This window comes from Suricata suricatta, chromosome 17 (genome assembly GCF_006229205.1).
Source record: "Suricata suricatta isolate VVHF042 chromosome 17, meerkat_22Aug2017_6uvM2_HiC, whole genome shotgun sequence".
In the NCBI taxonomy this organism is placed as follows: Eukaryota; Metazoa; Chordata; class Mammalia; order Carnivora; family Herpestidae; genus Suricata; species Suricata suricatta.
The window spans coordinates 35,439,327-35,464,592 of record NC_043716.1 but is presented as its reverse complement, the minus strand read 5'-3'; the positions used below and the strand labels follow the sequence as shown (position 1 = coordinate 35,464,592).

General features: G+C 50.4%; 1 protein-coding gene and 1 long non-coding RNA gene across 4 annotated transcripts in view; one reads left to right on the top strand and one right to left on the bottom strand.

Moving 5' to 3' along the window:
- The window catches only part of SP2 (Sp2 transcription factor), a 31,152-nt gene extending 12,154 nt beyond the window's left edge, over window positions 1–18,998 (top strand). For 2 of the 3 annotated variants that reach the window (XM_029929123.1, XM_029929121.1), the window contains exons 2-7: window positions 5,137–5,216; window positions 6,160–7,134; window positions 13,793–14,105; window positions 15,752–15,926; window positions 16,161–16,354; window positions 17,763–18,998. In XM_029929123.1, coding sequence (XP_029784983.1) covers window positions 5,154–5,216; window positions 6,160–7,134; window positions 13,793–14,105; window positions 15,752–15,926; window positions 16,161–16,354; window positions 17,763–17,863 — 1,821 coding nt within the window. In that variant the 5' untranslated portion in view covers window positions 5,137–5,153 and the 3' untranslated portion in view covers window positions 17,864–18,998. The remainder of the gene's footprint in view (window positions 1–5,136; window positions 5,217–6,159; window positions 7,135–13,792; window positions 14,106–15,751; window positions 15,927–16,160; window positions 16,355–17,762) is intronic. The other variant, XM_029929122.1, reaches the window with a different exon arrangement.
- LOC115282895 lies at window positions 262–25,258 on the bottom strand. Its single transcript, XR_003904790.1, has 2 exons — window positions 25,092–25,258; window positions 262–900 (listed from the first exon to the last, which is right to left on the bottom strand). It is a non-coding gene; the product is annotated as an uncharacterized LOC115282895 (long non-coding RNA).
- Window positions 25,259–25,266: the final 8 nt, after the last annotated feature.

The following is a 25,266-nucleotide window of genomic DNA, read 5'->3' as shown; positions in this document are numbered from 1 at the left end:
GGGAAAGGAGAGTCTGGGTGGTGCCATCAGGGTGAGACCCCACGCCTCCAGTCTGGAAGCCTTGCTTGATGCCCTTGGAAGTTTTCCTTGGAGCCTGAGAGAGCTACTGTTGCCTGTGTAATAAATCATTGGAAAACTTCACCAGCCCAGGGACTGTTGGGATAGTTCTAGCTAACCTGAATTAATGGAGTCTGAATGGCACAACTCTGAAAGGAATGCAGCTTTTTCTTTCAAGAACACTTAGTAAATCCCACTCACCAGTGCTGCTAAATGTAGGTTTTAGTGACCGGATGTAAACTGCTGTTAAGAGCACACGGTACAGTTAAAATGTTCAAAGTGGTATAAAACAGTTACGTGGTTATACGCAAGAGTCCCTTTGCAGTCCTCATACACTATTTAGCTTCCCTTTGAATAGTATGAAGACAAAGGTAAACACAATTTATGTCCAAGTGACATGTTTTAAACATAACGTTCCAAATTAATGAGGTTCTAAAGTGCCTTTGCTCATAGTCTTGCAGTTAGACATTTATGCTTACTTCTGAACCACTTTTCATTTCCAAACACCCAACTGGAATTGCTTCTGCTTTCCCCTTCATGGTTAATCCCAGGATATAGTTCTGCAGTGGCAGCGAGATCAGTCTCTGTTTTCATTGCCTAGGCCTGCAGCCGAGGGGCCACAAAGCTCTGAGTGATACTAGTAGAGAGACTTACAAACACTGGTTTGAAATCTAGAGGGTTGTTTCAAGAGCCAGCTGGGGAGGAAAATGAAGCCAAACCCACATGGTACACTGTCACGTGCCGGCAGGGCTGCTTTGGTAGATGCTGCTGTAACTCCCTAACTGAAGATTCCCTCCGAGCCCAGCCTGGTCTCCAAACAGTTCAAGTCCAGGGTAACAGCGGCTGCAGAGGGAGAAGGGGAGATGGGAAGGGGAGACAAGTCAGAAGCGTTTGAGGCCCGTTTTCAAGTCCAAGTCGTTTGCACTCTGTCCCATTCTGGTGTCCTCCTGTTTCGGAACAGAGGATGTCCGGGGGAGTCAGTCACCAATTTTAGCTAATGAACCTGAGCCCAGGGGAGCCTCCTGGGAGAGGCCCTGCCTTCCCTTCCCAGCCTTAGCTGCAAGCAACTCATCTTGTGTTTTTAATCACAGCATGGTCTGAGAATTTTAAAAATCTTACAAAAGTTCGTTTAGTCCAGCTTCCCACCCCATGCAGACATCCCATCTCTGACTGACACACATCCTGCCTCTGTCTAAATGGTTTCAGAGAAGGGAGAACATTCCCTCAAAACACAACTGATTCCACCTTTTGAAAGTTTTGCCTTCTATTATTAATCTGAAATCTGCCTCCTTCTTCTTCTTCTTTTTTTTTTTTTAAGTAAACTCCACCTCCAACATGGGGCTCAAACTCATGACCCTGAGATCAAGAGTTGCATGCTCAACGGACTGAGCCAGCCAGGCAGCCCCCACATCTGCCTTCTTGAAGTTACCGCCCTGAAGTCTTTGATCCACATACAGAATAAGTGCCCTGGTGGATATCACTAGTCTGGCATCCTGGTCACACCATTGCTCCTGTCCTCTGAACAAGCTCCAGTTGAAAATGCCCCTTTCAAAGTGTCCCTCAGCATGAAAGCTGCCGCTCCAGATGTGGCCCAGGTGTGCAGAATACCCTGGGATGATTATTTTTGTTCTTCTGTGATTGAACTTTTGGAAATCCAGTCTAAGATTGCAATAGCTTTTTTGGCAACCATATTTAGATTCCGTTGCCTCCCATTTAGCTTTGAGACAAACCCACTGGGGCTTTTTCACAGGAGAACCACTGTTAAGCTCCGTCTTCCTGTCCTATATGCATGTGATTTTTTTTTTTAACCCAAGGGCAGGATGTACTCCTCTCCAAAGTTTAAACCACTATTTATTGATTATGCACTGTGTGCTCCCTGCTCTCCATAGTAATTAATGATGCCCCCTAGAATCCCAGGAGGTGCCATACCCTTTGCCTTACAGTGCAGTGAGGCTGAGAGGGATGCCCCTGCCACCCCACAGATGACAGCACAGTCCCAGCCTTCATTTAGGTCTGGATGGAGCCTCATGCTCTAAAAGCACTGCACATACTAGTTTTTAAAGATCACTTTGAAACCTAATACTGACACCCATTGTATTTATAATCCTGTTTTGTGACATCTGCGAGTTGAACTTGCCTGCTTGGTCTTTGCATGGTTTTCCAAACTTCAGTGGTGGTTCAGCTACTCTTAAGACATGTTTTCCAGCCTCTAGGGCACAGAACCAATTTAGTGAGTCACAGCCAGCATTTAAAAAAAATGAAATAGAGTAGTAGAAAAATACCCAAGTCCATCACACAGAGTAGGGTAGCTTCTGTTTCAGGAAACTCAGTGCCTGAGCACAGGCATACTCGGTCTTGATGTAAATTGTTTTTATAACTGTGGTTCGTGGTCGAAATACTTAGCTCATCACTGCTCTAAAGGAAAAACTGTTTTTGGATCAACTTAGATGTTTTCATTAGAATGCTGCAACCTTACTTAATTATGCATATAAATCTGTTTATCAACTCATTGATCTTGCTCCTATAAAATTAACTACAGAAAAGCCAGTAAAAATCACATTGACAACCCCACTCTGGAAGGATGACACTTGATGGAACCCGTACCGCTGCTGTCAGCAGCAGCACACCACAGACTTGACACATTAGGCTCCCGGAGCTCCGCATCGCACGCCTACCCAGCCTTGTCTAGTGCCAGGCAATACAGTGCTCCCACGCTTCTGCAGAGCCGTCACTTTGTATTGTGAATTAAATGTGCAGAATTAAGTTGTCTTAATTAGCCCACGCAGTTAGAGTGGCGCCCCTTGGCACCGGTACCGTTGTAAAAACACGCACAGGCCCCGAAACAGGCAAAGCTTGGTAGAGCAGCAGTCACCCAGTGATCTATACTGTGTGTTCCTTTTTAAAAGACCATCACAGTGAAAATACAGGAATAAAACATTCTGGTAGAAAAAGCTTGAGCCTCCCAGGAGAAGCTGCAGACCCTTGCCCTGGGGCCCACCCCTAAGTCTGAGACACCCTGCTTGACCTTGCAGCAAACCCCCTACGGTGTGTGGATCTCTATCCTTTTAGGTGGAAGTACCTTCAGCTTAGCCCCCAAACCAGACTATCCTGCCTGTGGGGTTTTTTTTCCCCTTCTTGTTTATAAGAATATTATGAAAATTTCAGTCAGATCCCTTGTTTAATAAAACACACAGTGTATACCTTTCTCTTGATGTATGCATGCAAAACCCCAGGAAACAAGCATGACTTTTTTTTTTTTTTTTTTTTGCAACCCTGTGCTTATTCCTTAGGATCACTGCTTCCTTACTTCAGTAATTGTAGCCTGCGGTAAGCTGTTCTAGGACTTTGCCAAGGCTCGATGTGTGTAATATTGCAGGATCTCCTTATACGATTTTGCCCAGAGCTGCCCTCCAGGCTTCTCTCCCACAGTTTGTGAATGTGCCTGCAAAGTCTTAATCTGGAGTGCAGTTTGTATGGCCCTAGGGCCTGGAAACCATTGAAGGCATTGGTCTGTCTTTGCTGGCCCTTCGCCTATCCTGGGCTTTGTTCCTTCCCCCTGGACCTTTTCTTTCCCTTCCCCCTACCTTTCCCATGGAAGAATGACTCTCTGCCCGAGGCCAGCCAAGACTGAATGGTTTGAGAAGTTGCTCTCTCTGCTTGACCTCAGTCCTCTTCTCGGGGAGGTCAGGGGCCTCAGTGCTTTCTCCAGTCTCCAGAGTCATAACCTGGTTTCTGTACTTCTGAAAGCTACTTTCCAGAGGTTCAGGATGCAGGTCTCACTGCCCAGTGCCCTTTTCCTTAGTGACTTATGAACTACAAGACGGCATAGATTCTTTGCCCCAAATTCTCAGGATTTCCACTTTACTTCTATCTCTCTTAGATCAGATTTAAGTTCAGAGTAGAGATTCCTTTCGTTACCTTCTAAACGCTCTTTATTTTTCTTTATTTAAAAAACAAAAGGCACAATAGAGTATATTCATTGTGGGAAAATGAGAAAAGCCAGGAAAGGTGAAAAATTCTTTGAGTCAAACGAAATTCTGCCACCAAAGGATAACGGCCTTTAACATTCCAGCATTTTTAAAGACTTTTCCTCCTGCACTCATATTTAGAAACATATACACATTTAACAAAAATAGGATTTACTCTGTTTTCATTGTTTTTGTTATATTCAGTCATTAGTTCTAGTCTCGGTGACAACTTTGGGCCATACCTGCTATCCTGTATAAATTTGCTTAAGGCAGTTACCTGTGCGCTGAAGATGGTGTGCCTTTGTGGTGAAGGCTGGAAATAAAGCACCTAAGGCTTTCTCACGGAGCAGGCATGTCCCTGCCAGACATCCTGGCTAAGAGATGCTTCTCTCCCAGGCTGGCTTGGCATCTGGCTATAGCAAGAGCGAGCAAGATGTTTGGTTAGAACTAGGGAGTTAGCTGGAGGGGAGGGCTCCTCTGCCCACAAAATAGGGATTCCGATCTAGCTAGGGAGAGTCCGCAGTGTCCTGTAGAGAGAGTTCCATTCGGTGACTGAAGCTGCTCTTGGTGTCGTCTCATATCTTCATATCATCCCAGGCTTTCTGATGGCTGAAGACAGGACCAGCTGTCCTCACAGCCCCAGATGGCCAAGTTGGAGGAGAGGAGAGAAGGTCATCTACTAACAGGGCGCTGGGCGGCTCAGTCATTGAAGCGTCCAATTTCAGCTCAGGTCATGATCTCATGGTCAGTGATTTCAAGCCCCGAGTCGAGTCGGGCTCTGTGCTGACAGATCAGAGCCTGGAGCCTGCTTCAGATTCTGGCGCGCGCTCGCTCTCTCGCTCTCTCTCTCTCTCCTCTCTCTCTCTCTCTCTCTCTCTCTCTCTCTCTCTCTCTCTCTCCTCCCTCTCCTCCCTCCCCATTCTTGCTCTCTCAAAAGTGAATAAAGGTTAAAAAAAAAAAAGGTGTAGGGCTGCTAATCTTGAGTGGGGGAGGTGTAAGGAAAGGTTAACCTCTCTTGGAAAAGCAGCAGCAAGGAGGCGAAAAGAGTATCTGAGGCCAGTGGGCTCGGGTTCTGTTTGGGCACCTTGAGCATTGTTGTCTTTCCTCCCAGCAGGTCCACAGACCAGCATGGCTGCCACTGCCGCTGTCAGTCCCAGCGACTACCTGCAGCCCGCTGCCTCCACCACCCAGGTGAGTGGCAGTGGCTTCTGAGGGCTGGGGCTGCATCGGCCTGGAAGCGCTCCCTGAAGCTGACTTTAAACCACAACCGAGGGGCGCCGCGGTGGCTCAGTTGGTTTAACTTCCGACTGCGGCCTAGGTCATGATCTCACGGTTTGTGGGTTCGAGCCCCGCGTCGGGCTCTGTGCTGACAACTCAGAGTCTAAAGCCTGTTTCAGATTCTGTACCTCCCTCTCTCTCTGATCCTCCTCTGTTCACGCTGTCTCTCTCTGTCTCTCAAAAAAAAAAAAAAAAAAACCACATAAACCGGGAGCTCTGTGCTGGCTCACTGTAAACATCCTAGGATACGAGACCCGGGAAGGTTCAGTTGTCTGCTTTCTCTGAACTAAGAAGCCAGGGCCGCTTACCTAAGGCGGCACAGTTGAGCTGGGGGAAAAGCAAGATTAAACTCACAGTCCCTTCCACCAGACCCCCTGACCATAAAAGGGAAATAGAGGCTATGTCTCTACACTCCAGAGGCTCTGTCCGTGTAGCCTCCAAAGAGCTGCCCTCCCCTACTTTACCAGAGTGTTTATTCTTCCTGTTGCCCCTCCCACCTCCTTCCCTCCCTCCCTCCCTTCCTCAGCAGAGGAATCAGGGTCCCCTTCACCCCTGTGATGGGCCCATGGACTTCTGTCTAAGAGCTGAGGATGGCTCTGTGAGCCCTAAGAAATAAGGATAATGGGAAGTAAGGGTGTTAGTGTACCCTGCCCTGGGGGCTTCTGGAGAGTTCCGTCCTGAGGAAGGCATGGCCCACTTTTCTCCCTGAGAGGAAGAGGAGCCAGCAGGGAGGGGGAAGATGCCGGCACCTGGCCTACCGCAGTGGTGGCGGAGAGCCTGCCAGGGACCATGCAGGGCAGAGGGTGGCCAGGCAGCGAGTTCACGCCTCACTTTCTCCCCGCCTGTTCTCTCGCAGGATTCTCAGCCGTCTCCTCTAGCCCTGCTTGCTGCAACATGTAGCAAAATCGGCCCTCCAGCTGTCGAAGCTGCGGTGACGCCACCTGCTCCCCCCCAGCCCACGCCACGGAAACTCGTCCCCATCAAACCTGCCCCTCTCCCTCTCAGTCCTGGCAAGAATAGCTTTGGAATCTTGTCCTCCAAAGGAAACATCCTTCAGATTCAGGGGTCACAACTCAGCGCGTCCTATCCTGGGGGGCAGCTGGTGTTCGCCATCCAGAACCCCACGGTGATCAACAAAGGGAACCGATCAAATGCCAATATCCAGTACCAGGCAGTCCCTCAGATACAGGCGAGCAGTTCCCAGACCATCCAGGTACAGCCCGGCCTCACCAACCAGATCCAGATCATCCCCGGCACCAGCCAAGCCATCATCACCCCCTCACCGTCCAGTCACAAGCCTGTCCCCATCAAGCCAGCGCCTGTCCAGAAGTCGAGTACGACCACCACTCCTCTGCAGAGCGGCGCCAACGTGGTGAAGCTGACGGGTGGAGGTGGCAACGTGACGCTCACACTACCCGTCAACAACCTCGTGAACACCAGTGACTCTGGGGCCACCACTCAGCTCCTCACGGACAGCCCCCCCACATCACTGTCTAAGACTAACAAGAAAGCCCGGAAGAAGAGTCTGCCTGCCTCGCAGCCCCCCGTGGCTGTGGCTGAGCAGGTGGAGACGGTGCTGATCGAGACCACCGCGGACAACATCATCCAGGCAGGAAACAACCTACTCATTGTTCAGAGCCCTGGCGGGGGCCAGCCAGCCGTGGTCCAGCAGGTCCAGGTGGTACCCCCCAAGGCCGAGCAGCAGCAGGTGGTGCAGATCCCCCAGCAGGCCTTGCGGGTGGTGCAGGCGGCATCTGCCACCCTCCCCACCGTCCCCCAGAAGCCCTCCCAGAACTTTCAGATCCAGGCAGCTGAGACGACGCCTACTCAGGTACCACACTCACTCTCTGCACCTGCCTCCCTCTCCTTCGCCCTGAGTGGCTGCCGCTCCATTCCCCCTGGGCTTGCTCTGGAAGATAGTGCTGATGCATCTCCCAGTTTGACCTGAGTGTTAGGAGTCAGCATCGTCCGGGGTGGGCAGGAAGTGGCCGTTTGGGCCGACAAATGGGTTCTCTTCGGTTCATAGGGCTGAGTATGTCTCATCCTTAGAAATAAGCTGAGACATCCCCCTGTACCTATATTGTCCAGTTTTCCTTTTGGGGAATTGTTTTTGTAGGATGGGTAGACGGCAGATACATACTTTCTAATAATAAAGTGTGTTTTTCTTATTATGGAACTGCATCCACAGAACGGTACAAGAATGAAAGGAATTTCAGTCAGAAGCATAGAATTTGATGTAAAGCAAGAAAATTGTGGTCATTGTTAATGACGAAAAAAAATAGGGAGACGCAGGCCAGCTTGACAGCAGGAACACTTAGGCTAGATTCATCTGTGACGCTAAGAACTTCAACAAGAATATTCTTATTGAGGGCTTTGATTAAGGTGCTATATTACTCTGGAATCTCTTTGGCTCTGTGAGGCGGTTTTATTCTTTGTATATGCCCACTAAGTGCCAGAGATTGTGCCCATGCTGTAGATGGAGAACTCAGGGAACTTAGGAAGTCTCTTAGAACTCATGGGGCGTAGGTAACAAGAGCCAGGATTCAACTCCAACTTCTGACTTCACACCCGAAGCTCTTTTCTGCTTTTCACTTTGACTTGCTGGGTCTCAGTGGCAGGTGCTACAATTAAAGTTGAGAACAAGGATTTTTTTTTTTAACTATAAGAAAATAGCTCCTGCCATCGAGGAATTTATAATGCAGCTATATAGAGAAAAAACCAAGACATCACAATCAGTGAGAGTAGGGAGTTGTATCCTCTCCTGGGTGGAAAAGGAGTGCCCTTGAGTTTGACCTGTGGACATGGGAGTCACACAGGAGGGCATGCCCTGGAGGTCTACCCTGGAATGCCTCCTCCCTTCTGGTATATTCTGTACTGTCAAGTGATTTTCTTTAAATTATTTAATTTACTTATTATAATATCTCTGAGGTATCATTATCAGATCTACCTTACAGAGGAACTGAGGTGACACCCGCTCAGTGCACACATCCTTGGCAGTACCTCCCCTCCCTTCCCCGAGGTCCTGTATCTTGAGATTGATGGAGGCAGGGCTCAAACCTCAGTCTTCCTAAGGAAATAATCATGCATATGTGGAGCTACAACATTCTTTTATTTTATTGCTTTTTAATATATTTTTTTAAAGTCTTTATTTATTTTTGAATGAGCAAGAGAGCACGAGTGGGGAAGGGGTGGGGGGGGTGGACAGAGGATCTGAAGCGGGCTCTGCTTTACCAGCAGAGAGCCTAATATGGGACTCCAACTCACGAACCGTGAGATCATGACCTGAGCCAAAGTCGGATGCTTAACCGACTGAGCCACCTAGGCGCCCCCTACAACATTATTTTAAAGATAAAGTAGTTTCCAGTATCTTGAGGTGCTGTATATTTTACCACTAATACTCTGTTAACTGTAGATGTAGGCAGTTTCCAATTTTCTAGCTAAATAAGTAGCTAGAAGTGGGGCAAAGGATCTGGACATTTTTTTTTTAATTTTTTAATGTTTTACTTATTTTTGATACAGAGAGAGACAGAGCATGGAGGGGGAGGGGCAGAGAGAGAAGGAGACACAGAACCTAAAGCAGGCTCCAGGCTCTGAGCTAGCGGTCAGCACAGAGCCTGACGCAGGGCTTGAACCCACGAACGTGAGATCTGACCTGAGCCGAAGCTGGAGGCCTAACCGACTGAGCCACCCAGGCGCCCCTGGACATTTTTTTTTAAAAAGGCATTATATTCTGATTCAGAGATGGGCAGTTTGGGGTCCAATCTGGCCCACCCATCTGCTTTCATAAATAAAGTTTAATTGGAAAGCAGACATGTCCATTTGTGCTGCATTTGCACTACAAAGCAGAGACCTCATCATGACCCACAGACTTTAAAATACTTAGTATCTGCCCTTTACAAAACAAGTTTGCTGAACCCTGCTCTACATTATGAACAAAAAGTGTTCTAGTAACAGAAACTTCAGATACACAGAAAATAGCAATGATGTGCAAAAGGGGCACATCCGAGAAAATTGGGGATCAGAGTTGTGTATTCATTAAGAGATGCCATAAGGTTTGTTTCTTTGCTTTTAACACAGTCCCAGATAACCCAGGAATTAAAAAATAGCCCTAATCAAAATTCCAGCAGGACTTTTTTTAACAAATAACTTTTTGCCCCTGAATCATTTGAGTGTAAATTGCCACCACAATCCCTCTCACTCCAAATGTTTTATAGAAAGTGTCTCATTATTACATGCAGGACATTCTACATAACAGTACAACCATCACACCTAGGAAATTAGCAACAAAACACACTAGTGTCTAGTTTAGAGACTCCACTCGGGTATCAGCCCTTGTCCCCATGAAATTCCTTTATGGCGAAAGAATCTCCCACATTGCATGTAGTTGTTGTGTCTCCTTAGCCTCTTTCAGTCTGGAACAGTTCTCTGTCTTAACTTGATGTCATGGCTTTTTATAATATTGTTTATTTTTGCGAGAGAGACAGAGTGCAAGTGGGGGAAGGGCAGAGAGAGAAGAAGACACAGAATCTGAAGCAGGCTCCAGACCCCAGGCTGTCAGCTCAGAGCCCGATGAGGGGTTTGAACTCACGAACTGTGAGATCATGATCTGAGCCAAAGTCAGCTGCATAACTGACTGAGCCACCCAGGCATCCCTAATTTTAAATTAAAAAAAAATTTTTTTTTTTTTTTTTAGTTTTGAGGAGGGGGCCAGAGAGGGAAACACAATCCACAACAGGTTCCAGGCTCTGAGCTGTCAGCACAGAGCCTGACATGGGGCTCGAATTCATGAACCAAGAGATCATGACCTGAGCCATGACTTCAACCAACTGAGCCACCCAGGTGCCCCGACTCTGACACATTTGAACACTACAGGGCAGTTATTTGTGGAATGTTCCTCAGTTTAGGTGTGATGTTCCCTCATGACCTGTGGGTTGTGGGGGTTTTTTTGTTTTGTTTTTTGTTTTTCCCAGAAATAGAGAAGTAATGCTGTGCTGTGTTCTCACTGTATCCTAGAAGGGGTACATGATATCAATTTGTCTCCCTACTGGTAACAATTAAAGTGATGTTCACCAGAATTCTGCACCTTTTTTCTTTGTAGGGAGATACTGGGTTTTGTTTTTTTTTTCACATTTATTTATTTTTGAGAGAGAGAGAAACAGCGTAAACAAGGGAGGGGCAGAGAGAGAAAGAGACAGAGACTCTGAAGCAGGCTCCAGGCTCTGAGCAGTCTGCACAGAGCCCGACGTGGGGCTCAAACCCACGAACCATGAGATCATGACCTGAGGAAAAGTCAACCAACTGAGCCACCCAGGCACCCCTGTATGGAGATACTTTGAGATTATGTAAATATCCCATTCCTCATCAGACTTTTGCTCACTTGTTTTAGTAACTTTTATTATAAGAGATTTTCCTAAAATTAATGTTTTGTGTTAGAATAAATTTATATTTACAGAAAGGTGGTAAAGGTAGTGCAGAGAGTGTCTGTTTACCTCTCACTTGGGTTTCCCCAAGGGTTAAACCTCATACATTACCAGGTACATTTGTCAAAAATAAGACACTGACATTGGCACATGACTGTTAACTGACTCCAAACTTGATTTGGATGTCACCAGTGTTTGCATTATGTCCTCCTCCTGTCCCAGGATCCAGTCTGCATACCGTGTTACACTTAGCAGACACAGCTCCCTGCGCCCTTCAGGTGATAGCTTCCTGGTCCTTATTTCCATGATCTTGATAGTCTTGAGGTGTATTGGTCAGGATCCTACAGAATGTCCCCCAGTCTGGGGTTATGGGTTTTTGGAAAGAATCCTACAGAGGTGAAATGGCCCTCTGATCACCTTATATGAGGAGTACATGGTGTCCACATGCCATCCTGATAATGTGATGTCCCTGATGTTAACCTCTGTCCCTGGTTAAGGCGGCATTTACTAGGTCTCCTCATTGTAAGTCGCTCCTTTTCCCATTCTCTGTTCTTTGTTTTTTGTTGTTGTTGTTGTTTCATTTAAGTTTATTGATTTATTCATTTTGAGAGAGAGAGAGAGAGCGTGTGCCAATGCACAGGTCAGGGAGGAGCAGAGAGAGAGGGAGACAGAGAATCCCTAGAAGGCTCTGCACTAACGACATAGGGCTAAAACTCACGAACTGTGAGATCATGACCTGAACGAAGATCAAGAGATGGACACTTGGGGTGCCTAGGTGGCTTAGTCCATTAAGCCTCTGACTTCAGCTCAGGTCATGTTCTCACACTTCGTGAGTTTGAGCCCCATGTCAGGCTCTGTGCTCACAGCTCGTGGAGCCTGCTTCAGATTCTTTGTCTCCCTCTCTCTGCCCCTCCCCTGCTTGTACCTGGTCTCTCTCAAAAATAAATACACATTAAAAAAAGAGAGAGAAATGGACACTTAACCGACTGAGCCAGCCAGGCGCCCCCCTCTCTGTTCTTTGGAAGGGAGTTGCTAAGTCTCCCATAGTCAGGGGCGGGAGTCGAGGTTAAGAATTAAGCTCTGCATCCTGGAAGAGAAAGTATCTACATAATATTTGGAATTCTTCTATAAAGATGACTTTTTTCTTCTTTATTTACTTATTTAATCATTTATTTCTAGCAGTTGAGGGACTCGTGTATATTTATCTTATACTTTGGGTTATAATCCAGGACTGTGTTATTTATTTTGTTGCTCACTTTGGTCCCACCCTCAGCCATTTGGAGCTTTTGCAGGTTGACCCCTGTATCCCCTGACATACTCCCATCCTTTTCTTTTTTAAATCAGCTGTGAGATATTCGCATACTATGAAATTTATCCTTTTAAAGCGTACAACTCAGTAGGTTTTCCTGTGTTCACAGAATTGTGCAACCATTCCCACTATGATGATTTAGAACATTTTCATCACCCCAAAAAGAAATCCTGTACCTTTAGTGGCCACTCCCCGTTTCCCCTTTCCCCCAACCCCTCTGGCGACCCTAATCCATTTTCTGTCTCTATGGATTTGCCTATACTGGATATTTCATTAAACAGAACCTTACAATAGGTGAGCTTTTGCAGTGGACTTGTAATAATTCACTTAGTAATAGTGCTTTCAAGGTCCATCCCTGTTGTAGCAGGTCCTTCATGCCTTGTATTTTCCTAGCCCCTGCCCTGCAATGGATCATTCTTCCCAAAGTCCTGGCTCTTACTGGAAAGGGTGTCATTCTCGTCTCCATTTGTTTATTTATGTCAATAGGGACTATTAGGTTCCCATTTTATTCAGTGGGTTATAATCCATTAGTAGTAGTATTGTGATGTTCAGGTTCTCCCATATTTGGCCGGGCGGCTGGGCGGGGGGGGGGGGGGGCTGCCCTCAGGCTGCCTCCTGCATCCTTTCCCGTGATCCCACCATTCTTACACCTTCCTACTTTCTGGCACAACAGGTGGTCCAAGCTCTTGTACTTTTCCTGTCCCCAAACCTGGAATCAGCTCTTTGTCCAAGGAGCCCTGGTTCCTTTTAGTGGAGCATGAGATTTAGAAACTAAGACCTGGGTGCTGGGTGAGCTCATTGCCCCTGGAGTATTGGTGCTCCCGGCCCTTCTCAGTGGACACGGCCGAGACATATATAATTAGTATACATAAGGACATACATACACATATGTGATACCTACATAAAAAAAGACATGGACACGCACATACCTACATATATATCACACATTTATATCTCTATTTCTCTGTATTGAAACCCAAGAGTTTTCATCAGTACCTCTGATTCCCGTCCAGTGCCACACACTTCATTCTAGATGCTCCCTTTCCATATTTGTAACCATCTTCTGTGACAGAAACCTCGCTTCCGTTAGCCTGAATATCGTCCTTTCTGGATCACTGCCCCCCAGATCTCAGCTCTCCCATGCGGACAGGTCTTCAGCCTGCTGGGGCTGTGACCCTCGTGCCGGGCTGCTGTCATCACTGCCCCACAAGTGCCCTCCTCATCCCACTCAGGCTCTGACGTGCACATTTTTAAGGCTTTTGACACACGTTCCCACATTTGCCTCCAGTAAGCCCAGACCACCTTACACTCCTACTCCTGACGTAGGAGTGCCTGTGTCCCTGCTGTCTCACCAGCAGTGAGCATCATCTTTTGTTTTTCCATCTTTGCCAACCAGAGGTGGAGGACAACTGTTCCTTGTCGATAGTGCCTCCTAAAAGCTGTTGTCGTTTGGCGGTCATTCCTGGCGCATCTTTTGTGAAGTTCCCATTTAGTTCCCTTCTAATTCTCTACTTCTGAGGCTGGCATATCTTTCCATGCTGAGTAAGTTTGGTGTTTGGTTTCCAATCAGTCATCGACATTTGCCACCTTAGTATGGGGATGCCGTCAACAGTGTGAATGTAGGTCTGGGCCAGCTGGAGAAAACTTGAGTGGATGAAGAGGCACCCCCACTTCTCACTTGGGAGGGGCGGTGACACTATTCAAAGTGCGGGGGCCCCAGTCTCCTGGTGCACTGACCCTTTTTCTCTGGCCCTTCCCAGGTCTACATCCGTACGCCTTCCGGTGAGGTGCAGACGGTCCTCGTCCAGGACAGCCCCCCAGCAACAGCTGCCGCCACCTCTGCCACCACCTGTAGCAGCCCTGCATCCCGCGCTCCCCATCTGAGCGGGACCAGCAAAAAGCACTCGGCCGCAATTCTCCGGAAAGAGCGCCCCCTGCCAAAGATCGCCCCCGCCGGGAGCATCATCAGCCTGAACGCAGCCCAGCTGGCAGCCGCGGCCCAGGCCATGCAGACCATCAACATCAATGGTGTCCAGGTCCAAGGTGTGCCTGTCACCATCACCAACACTGGAGGTGAGGGAGGGCCCCTGGGCCAGGGTGTGGGCCAGCCTGGGCCTCCCAGTAACGATGGCGAGAATACCACCCATCGTTTGCCCGGTCCCTTCTAGCTTGAGAGCAGGTCCATTTGGTCCTTACAGATGTCCAGGAGATAGTTTAAGACACGTGTTGGCCCCACCTGACAGCTGAAGACCCTGAATATGATGGAGAAATAAGATGTACTCAGGAAAGCTCTCCGGCTAACACACACATGCAGATCAGCGTGGTACAGATATTCAAGGGAGGTTCCACATAAAGGGACTTGAACGAAGGCTTCTAGAAGGAGGCAGCCTTGAGTTACGGTTAGAAGGAAAGGAGGGAGCCTCTGGCAGTGGGGTGGGAATGGTCAGCTGAGTGGTTGTGTTGGGCAGTATTTACAGCGCGGCAGCCCTTGCACATAAGCAAAGGAACATGGAAGCTACTGAGCAAAATTGGTTCCTGGTGCTTTAGCTGGGTGTTCTTTATTTCTTTTTTTTTTTTTTTTTTAGTTTTTAATGTTTTTTATTTATTTTTGAGACACAGAGACAGCACAAGCAGGCGAGAGGCAGAGAGAGAGGGAGACACAGAATCTGAAGCAGGCTCCAGACTCTGAGCTAGCTGTCAGCAGAGAGCCTGATGCGGGGCTCGAACCCATGAACTGTGAGATCATGACCTGCGCTGAAGCCAGACACTCAACCAACTGAGCCACCCAGGCACCCCCTTTTTTTTTTTAATTTCTTTTTTTAAGTTTTTAAACAATTTATTTTGAGAGAGAGAGAGAGAGAGTACATGAGCAGAGGAGGGGCAGAGAGAGAGAGAGAGACAGACAGACAGACAGAGAGAAACTCCCAAGCAGGCTCCATGCTGTCAGCGCAAAGCCTGATTCAGGGGCTTGAAGTCATAAACTGAGGTCATGGCCTGAGGCAAAATCATGAGTCAGTGGCCTAACCGGCTGAGCCACCGGGGTGCCCCCAAGGTGAGTGTTCTTAGCTGGGGGAGGAGCACTTTTCAAGGTAGTGGGAGCTCTCCGAATCTCCTCTCATCCTTAAATGAATTTATGTCACTTCCGCATCTGATTTGGTGCCAAGGATGACGCCACTCAGAGAAACACCAGTGTTGGGTCACTGACACTCCCCATGCTTTGAATGGCTTTCTGGAAGTTGTAGAGGACTTGATTTGTCCCGTTTCCTCACTCTTCTTAACAAAACTCCCTGGAGACCTTCCCAAGAGCAGAGTTGGTATCTCACAAGGGCCTGAGGTTGGAGGCGTTCCTGAAGAAACCCTCCAAGACCACTCAGGACAAGGCCCTGCCCCACTGAGGTCACGTGGGCAGAGTCTGACACTGAATTGTGCCTGTGTTCTGTACTGTTCAGGACACTGGCTTGGAGGTCGAGCCTCCAATGGGCTGAGATGTAAGTTCTACTGATTGTTAGCTATGACCTTGATATGTTATTGAGCCTGAGCCCCCTTAACTATGAAAGAGGAATAACGGCATCTAATGTAGGGTCATGAAGGTTAAATCAGTTAATACATTTAAAGTCTGTAACATGGCCTCTGGCACATGATGATCCCTTTGTCGTGCGCAGAAGGGAAGGGGGCGCCAGGCCTCCTCCCCCTGAACCGCGCCCTCCTCGTCGCCACAGGGCAGCAGCAGCTGACGGTGCAGAACGTCTCCGGGAACAACCTGACCATCAGCGGCCTGAGCCCCACCCAGATCCAGCTGCAGATGGAGCAGGCGCTGGCCGGAGAGGCCCAGCCCGGGGAGAAGCGGCGCCGCATGGCCTGCACGTGTCCCAACTGCAAGGATGGAGACAAGAGGTGATTGGGGGCATGCCCCCAGCCCGCCTCGGGCCCTGTTCCCCAGGCCCTTCTCCAGGACCCAGGTGGGAGAGGGGTGAGGTAGCAGCTGCCGGCCACCTGTCCCCCTCCCCTTTCCTGTGCCCTCCGACCTGACCTCACATCCTCTCTCCCACCTGTCCTGCCTCCCTCTTCTGCCTCCTCCCTTTCTCGGTGCTCCACCCGCTCCGTCCCCACCCTCAACCCAACTCCCAGGTCCGGAGAGCAGGGCAAGAAGAAGCACGTGTGCCACATCCCCGACTGCGGCAAGACCTTCCGCAAGACGTCCTTGCTGCGGGCCCACGTGCGCCTGCACACCGGCGAGCGGCCCTTTGTCTGCAACTGGTTCTTCTGTGGAAAGAGGTTCACACGAAGCGACGAGCTCCAGCGGCACGCCCGCACCCACACAGGTGTGTCCCCTCCCCTGCGGCCTGCCCGGCCTCTCCCCCTGCCCCTCCACTGCCCTCGGCGACTCTGGCGCTCCTGGCCTGAGTGAGAGCCGGCACTGTTCTTCCTGGGGCTGCCGGCGGGGGGGGGGGTCCAGGCCTACCCAGGAAGTTCTTTCAGGCCAGTCCTTTTCTGTAGTGCTCCCCAGATGCGGCATTTACGCAGCACAGCCTTGGTGACGTCTGCCGCAGCCGCACAGCTGTCTGTTCACCAAGTCCCACCAGGTGTGCCAGGCACTGGATGCCGCGTCTTATCAATGAACCAATTTAATCCTCGTAACGACTCTGCGGGGACGCTTCTTTATTATGCCCATTTTACTTAGGCACGGGAAGGTGGCCTGGTCACCAGGCCCTCTGGTTCCCAGGTCAATACTCAGTTTCCTTTTTTTTTTTTTTTAAGTTTATTTATTTATTTTGACAGAACGTGAAGAGGGGAGGGGCAGAGAGGGGGGAGAGAGAATCCCAAGCTGTCAGCACAGAGCCCAATATGGGGCTCCATCTCACGAGTCTTGAGATCATGACCTGAGCCGAGATCACCCCCCGTCCCCGTCCATACTCTTAATCACTGTGCCACACTGCCCCTGCTACTGTTATTTACCGAGTGATTTTCCTCAACTTGTTTCCCTGTTTTTACTTCTTTATGTCCAATGCATTATTTTTGGCACCACAGACTTGATACTAGTTCCATATTTTAGTACAGTGGCAAATAAATGCAAAACTATAAAACAGAACAACGTTCGTCCATCTCCCACCTAATGCTGTCAAGGGCGTCCCCGGCGTCCCCAGCAGCCCGCGGCACATGCTTTGAGAACCACTGTGCCAGAGCGAGTGCCTCCAGTGAGCAGACCCCCAGCCTGGGACTGGGGATGGGGCATGTGACCCGAAGCTGCAGCCCCTGGCCAGTGGGGGGGCAGGTCCTACCCACCCCTGCCCCCCAAGGGCTGAAGAATAAATACTCAGAATGGCAGCCGACAGGTCAGTGAGAAGTGGGGTGTTTCCGAGGAGGGGGAAGACGTGGAGCCAGGGTCAGCCACAGGGACAAAGATCAGCAGGAACCAGATGACCACTTGGGAAGAGTCCTGGGTGCAGGTACAGGGGCACAAGTACAGCGTTTCTGGCAAGGGACAAGGGAGGGGAACACAGTGGACCAGGAAGTGACATCCCATGGAGGGTGGAGAGAAATCTTAGCCGCTGGAGGGTTGAGGTGAGTCGGCCACAGGGAGCGAGTGTGTACGCAGCAGGCGGCTAGGATATGATGATGAGGCAACGCCAGCTGTGCGGGGTGCCCCTCACTCCTCACAGGCACCCCCATTCCGGGCTGGGACAGTGTCCCCGCATGGGGCTCTGACTGACACATGTCTTGTCTCCCCAGGGGACAAACGCTTCGAGTGTGCCCAGTGTCAGAAGCGCTTCATGAGGAGTGACCATCTCACCAAACATTACAAGACCCACCTGGTCACGAAGAACTTGTAAGGCCACCTGAGGTGGGAGGCTCTGAAGACACAGTCCCCCATCTGTGTCCTGCCTGGGCCCCTGGGGAAAGGAGGCTCCAGGCTGCCCTGGGCCACCCTCAGCCCCTCCCTTCTGCTCTGCGACGGTCCCCATAGGAAGGGGCTCTGTCGCCTAGTGCTCACCTCCTTCTGAAGCCCCTTGGCTCTGCCCTGGCCCTTCCCTCTCACCTCGAGCTCCGGCCTGCCCAGACCGTGGACAGCGGCCGTGCCCCATGAGACGTTCTAAACCAGGACGAATGGGAACCCTTATTTCCAAAGGAAAAACATGAATTTCACTCCGTCGAGGAGCAAAGTGAGCCCCCCTCCAGCCATCTCCCCCCAACACTGCCGGAGTCGCATTGTGCCATGCCCCTCTCTGTCCCCTGCCCCTCGCCCTGCCCCTCCCCGGCCCCCCGCCGGCCACCCAGGACGCCCCGGGACCCTGTCCCCAGAGCACGGCCGGCATCCACCTCCAGGGAGGCTCACGGGGCTGCCCCATGACACGTGCCCAGCCCTGCCACCGCCCTCCTCCAGCACATTCCAACTTTCTATTTAAAAAGTCGAGCTATCCACTGATGCCCTCTTTTTCTATGGAGAACGTTGCCTTATACTCTACTTCAGATGATGAACACTGTGTATTGTGTGTGCTTTAAAGTTTTATTTAATTGCTCCCTTCTTCCTGTCCTGGTTATTGCCTCCCTCACACCTGCTTCAGTTCAGGGTTTGGGGGCCATGAGGGGCATCGGGGGTGTTTTCTCTCTCTAGCAGTTCTCTTTTCTAAAGGACACAGCATTTCAAGTCGAAGCTGGATTCAGACAAGAGCACCTCCGCCTCCTGACCCTCTGCTCTCTGCCCCAGCCCTGCTTGTGTACAGTGTATATTGTATAATAGACAATTGTGTCTACTACATGTTTAAAAACATATTGCTTGTTATTTTTGAGGCTTTTAAATTAAACAAAAATCCAACTTTATTTTTAGTTGTAACTGCTTGAGGTATGTTTTATGAATTAAGTGACAGATTTGTTATCCTTTATTAACGATGTACTTTGTTAGTCAGCACTGGGCTGACAAAAATTTTTTCTTGCTAATAAATTTAGTTGCCTGAGGCAAATCTGCAAGTTGGCAGCACAGCTTCTTTTATGTTTTACTCTGGAGAGAGCTTGGTGGGGGGGGTGCTCCGGGGGAGGGAGCCCTGGCCCCTCACCCCGTCCACGCTGGGACCGAGGCAGGACCTGCCCTCCTGACCTGGGCAAAGCCGGTCCACAGCCCGATAAGGGGACAGTGGTCGCAGGGACCTCCTGGCCTTGGCACTCAGCCCAAGAACAGACCTCAGGGGGCAGGGCCTGGTGTGGGTATTCCGGCTTCTAGAAGCCAGCTCTGCAGGAGTCAGAGCTGGCACACTCTGCCTGCAGACTCGAGTCCCAGCGACGCCTTCCTTGTCAGCGAGCGCCCTCCCTCCACTCCCCAGTCTCCAGAGGGAGGCTTTGGCCTCAGAACCTGTCCATAAGATCTGTTACTCTGGGGGAGAGACCAGAGGGGTCCTGGCTTAGCCCCTTCCCAGAGGCTAAAGAGTCTGGAGAAAAGGCAGTTCCCTAAGGGCCAAGATCCCCTTCCAGGGTGGAGGGCTGGGAGCCCAGCTTTACTCAAGAGAGGGCCCTGGCCACAGATTCTGTTTGCCTTCCATTCGCCACCCCAGCACCCCGGAGAGGACAGCAGGTTGATTTCGGTTTTAATACGTGCTGCAGCTCTTGAAATTTTGGTGGGGGTCTTGGGGGAGCAGAGCTAGGAGGAGGCAGCAGGGCACGCGTTCAAACCCAGCAGGGGCCTGGAGAGCATCTGGGCTGAAGGGAGAGGTGAGTCACAGAACAGTATGTGCTTTCCTTTTAACGATGCCTCTTCCCCTCAAAGGGACGTAGCCAGGACTGCTGTTCTGCAAGAGTGGCAAGGCCCTTTATTTATTTATTTTTTTTTTTTTGAGCTCTCCATTCCCTCACTCTGTTTCCTTTGTCACTTGTGGCCTGCATTGGCAAGCACATAGTGTTTCCTTAGAGCCAGCCCACCCTCACATCGGAAGAATTAAAAAGGATAGGATCGCAGATGGACCACTGTACGTAAGCCCTTTGGGGGAAACCAGACCAACAGTTGAATGTGCTCTGGCACAGAAGCCTCTCGACCAGCCCCCACCGACCCTGTATCTCATCGCCGCGCCAGTGGGAGAAAGACGTGAGGTTGTCTCTCTCCCTCACGTGTGGGTTACAAGACTGGAAAAGTGTCTTCCTGTGTTCTGAACTGGGATTGGTGGAGAGAAGGAATATTAATAAATTGGCCCCCTTTCTGCCGCATTTCCCCTCTTAGCTTTACTCTTAGGACACAAAGAATTATCCTTTCCTGGGAGCTGATTCCAAGCCATGGGCATAATGCTTCATATGCAGAAGCTGACCCAACGCCTGGGCATCCTTTGGAAATGAGGGTGCCAGTCCCCCGGCAAGCAGAACTGCCTGCTGGTACTCGGGATTTCCCTTCTCCAGGGAGATATGCAGGCCTGACTATCTCTGCTTCCCCTGGGATACCTGAGTCAGACGGGGAGTGGGAGAGTGCCCTCTGCCTACGGTGGGTGATGGCCTACGGAAAGAACAGAAGGACCTGGTGGCAAGTCAGCCCTCATCTGCCTTAGTTTCCTGGAGAGTTGTAAGGGGCAGGGGCTGTTGATGGCATAATACAGCCCAAGCTCACCCCAGAGCACCTGATAGGCGCTGGCTGAAAATCTGGAGACAGGCCACCCCCAGCAGCTCAAGAATGTGCGTCACGCTCCCAAGTTCCATCCTCTGCCCCAGCCCCTCCTCAGGCTCTTTGGCATCATGTCCACACCTCACCACTCCCCTCCTGCTCAGTGATGCTCAACACTGCGGCTCTTTGATCCCAGATACTAGGATTACAAGCCTGGAAGGGAAGGGGACTGGGTCCCTCCTTTCTGAGACCCTCTCTCCTAAAGGCAAATCGAGCCAAAATACCTTGAAAAAAAAAAACTAAGCCAGCAAATAGAGCTCAGGCTTCCTTCAAACTTCTCGGTCCATCTTTACAACAACCTTCTAAGGGCCTTTTGAGGCCCCACACTTGAGAATGACTGAAAGCCACCTGCAGCCTCCCAGGTCCCTGTGCCCACTGGGGGCTCGTGGCTGATGGAATGCGGCTGTGGTCTACATGGTGGTGGGTTCCAGGAACCTTAACTTGGTGATTTACTGCCTTGGGAGACCTCTTGTGACCTGACCAAGGTCTTCAGGGTTGGGATGAAGTCACTAAAGGAAGTGCAGTCATGTCAGGACAGGTGGCAACTAAGTCTCCTAGTGAAGGAGCCAACAAGGGAGAGGAGGAGGCAGGAAGCCAGCCTGGGAAGATGGACTACAGAACGGGAATGAGCAAACGACGGCGAGACAGGGCAGAGAATCCAGCCTGAGGAGGAGAGCCAGATGCTTGTTCATCGCCATCCTGGGCAGGAGGATATGAGAAGTGGCCAGTGATCAGGCCAAAAGCAAGGACCAACCAGGACTTCTCAGATGCAACTCAGAAGACACCAGGTCAGATTTCTTTGAGCCTGCCTGGGAACCCCTCCCGCTGCCAGTGACCCACCTTCCAATGACCAAGGCAGCCAGGGCTGGATGCACTAATACTGCACTCAGCCTTGGAAAGTTTAATGTCCCTCCAGGCAACGAAGGCACTCAGCCCTGTGCCCACCGGGCTGCAAAATCCCCCAAGCCCTGACTCGCCATGCCTAGCACCCGGGTCCAGAGAAGCTTTACAAAGTCAGTTTATGCATAAACATTACAGAAGAGCGTTTCCTGGCTGGGATTTTGAGCCTGAGCCAGAGACAGTAAGGGATGTAGTCCCTCCTGTGAAGGCACTTCTGATGAGACCTGGGGCTGCCCATGAATGTCCGTGTTTGCGAAGTGAGCACACGCACGTGGTGAGAGGGGTTAGCCACGCAAGCACGGCAGGACGCTCGGGTAAGGGTCAGCCTCCTCTCTCCCACTGCAGGCCTCTGACGACTGGGCTCCCATCTGGGCCCCCCCAATGACCATACTGCTCAGGGCTCAGGCATCTGCTGGCAGAGTACCAAGTGCCCACCCCAAGGCTGGGCCCAAGAGTGCCTGAGCTTAGGGCCCCCAGCACACCCCATCTGGCTGGCCATCGCCTCCCAGAAGGCTGGGCACTGCATTTTACCAGCGTCACTGCCATCTTCTTGGGCCACCCCCTTCCCCCATCCTCCTCAATTCTCCCAGGCCCTCTTCTCTTCTCAGACATTCTCATCCTCCCCCATGGCCTCAGATGCCACCTCGGCGGCTCCGGACACCTAACCCAGTCTCATCAGCCTAGACCTGTGCCCTAGGCTCCAGACATGATTATCCAACCTGGCCAAACATCAGTGTCCCATAAACCCTTACACTCCATGGGTCCGACTGACTTCATTTCCCCCCCAAAATCTCCTCCTCCAACATGCCCCATTTCAACGAACAGCACCACTCATGTTTTCTAAAGTTATCCTGGTGAGTGGATTCCCTCCCCTCCGGCCGCACCCCAGACTCTGGCACCAGGCTCGCGGCTCCCAGCTTCTCCTTAGACAAACTGCGAATGTCTCAATGTCTCCCTGACACTGCCTCACCCTCCCTCACCCACCACCCACTCGGTCACCAGAGTCCGGTCCCCAAACACAATCACTAAGGTCCAAGCGAAATATATAATTCAACCAAACAATTAGACCACAAGATGACATAAGGACCTACACGCAAAAGCACCGGAAGAAAACAGGCGAGCCACAGTCCCCGAACCCAAATCGAGCCCTTTGTTTCACACTGAGAAACCAGTGTGCCTCCTCTGTGCAGTGAAATATCACAACACGTTCTCTTTTCACTTAAGACTCTCCCGAGGAAAGATTAATAATGTTACAAAGTTGGGGGAGGGAAGAGGGTGGCAAAGTGTTTAAGAAAAAGCAGTAACCATAAAAAATTCATTTCTCCCACGCAGATAAAATCCCTGCTGGGATTTCAGCAGTAGCAGCAGGGCCGGCCCCTCTCTAGCTTGCACTGCAGGGCTGTTTTGTGATCCAGACACCAAATCCCACTCGGCAGAAAAGCACAACACAAGCCTACGTATTATTTTCAAGACAGAAGGGAAAATCTAAAAAGACAACCAGTTGCAAACTTCCTGCCTAATCGCCGAGGATGGGAGAGGCTGTTGGAAGCTGGTACTTTTTCTCTCCATCTGGTCTTTTAAAAAAAAAAACAAAACAGAAATTAAACACTCTGGTTCAACAACAGCAAGAAGGATTTAAAAAAAAAAAAAAGAAGAAGAAGAAGAATCGTTGTCTAAACGCCTGGCCCTTCTCACTGCCTGATCTTCAGCAGGTGCGTGAGCCCTGCCTACTTGTCCAGCCTGTTCCTCACCATCTTGCTCAAGGAGAATCACACTGTTTACTTCACGTTTCCCTAACACTGCACCTTTGCCCACATTGCTCCCTCTTCCTGACATGCCCGTTCCATTGTCTATCTGGCAAACACGTACTCAAAAGGACAAATCAAATGTCTGCTCCCTTCACGAAACCTTTCTGACTGGCCCCTGAAGACCACTTTCTCCTTTCTGCTCCCCTTTATCTCACGGAGATAACTGTTAAAGTAACTGGAACTCATCAGCCTTTTTCCCTCTATAAACTACAATCCCCCTGTGGGCAGGAAGCATGTCACCTTCTTCATCTCAGTATTGTCAGACCTAGCTTAGTGCCTGATCCAAAAGAAGTCTTTAACAAACAAATGTCTACCGAAGGAATAAATATCTGTCCTGAGCTCTTGGCTTTTAAGCAAACCATTCTCATGATCCTAGTCTTGTCCCAGAGTCCCGGGTCCAGGGCAGCATAGCCCAGGAGTGCTAAGAGTGTGGCCCCAGGAACAAAACCATCTGAGCTGAAGGGTGCTAATTACTGCTCCCACAGGTTCAAGTGCACGGGCTTGGAAGGAGTGGAGGACAGCAATGTTCACATGTGGAAAGACAACCTCAACAAGAAAGTAAGTCCAGTCAACTCCCTCAGTCATGTTGATGGAGGGAAAGGATGTAGCAAAAATTTCCAACCAGTGGAGAATCCATAGATCAGTATCATTAAGCTTGAGACATGTATTATTTCATTGCAGCAAATTGGTCTTCCAGATTCCATCTGGCTCAAGCTACAACCATATAATAAAAGATGGCCGGTATCTAATGTAGGGCTTTATGAAGCTTCGTACCTAGTAATGCAGACACCTGGGTAGGGCAGGAAGTTCCCCTTACCTGGCACAGTCCTGGGGTGCCTGCCTAGATGGCTCTTGCAGCTCCCCTTCCCGATGTTGGTGGAAACCAGGACTACAGAGATCACTTGACCCAAGGCTGCCCCAGGCAGGTCAAAGCCCAAATGGGTACTGGTAGGTTTTCCATTTCTTAGCCCTGTGTCCACAGCCTGGAAGTGGCTTTGCACAGCCACCTGCTCCCATGTGCCCCCATTTACGGCTGACATTGACCTAGGAACTAGACTCCAACTACCTAGGAAGGGAAAAATGTGAAGAAGGGAGAACCTTGGCTAAGGTGAGGGAGGCCCGGGAGGGGCGGGGCAGCAGTAACCTTTCCATCTACCAGAACACGAGCTAGTGTGAACTCCGCTGCACCATGAAAGGAGAACCCAGGGATCGGAGCTGGACAAGGAAAATGGCTCTGGTCTGAGATGGCTTGATCCCAAATGTCTCTTTCCCCCCTTTCCATTCAGCAGTCTCCCTTCCCACCCCACAATCTCTTCCTGACCCCACTGCATCTCCCCAGACTCTAGAGAACCCCCACTCCCACCCCCACTCCCGCCCCATACATACACTTGCGCACAATACATAGCACCTATCCTGTCTGATCGACAACTCACTCCAACCTCTCCCACTCTCCCGCCCAATTTCTGCCTCCAACCAAATTGCCCCTCCTGGGTCTCCCCATCACCTGGCCTCAGAGTCAGATCCCTATCTCCGTTTTCCATTTGTCTTTTCCCTGCCCACCAGCTTCCCTCCAGGGGGTGCTTCCTGCACTAGGCTCGCCTACAGGCACCTGCTAGGGACCAGCCATTTAACACTGACCACTCCCTTTAAGTCCCAGTGACTCATTCTCCACCCCTCAACCCCCCCACCCTGACTGGGCTGCTGCCGTCTCTATACCTTTAACAAACCTCCACGTGCGTGTTGACGGCGGTGACAGCATTTCCTTGTCTCTCTGCTCCCGCCCCCGGAGGCGCCACCCATTGGCCGCTGGGTTCTTCTGCGCTCGCTCTAATTGGCCTCGCTCTCGCAAAATTCCAACCAATGGCCTCTCCGCGCCTTTCTCCCTCCTCCG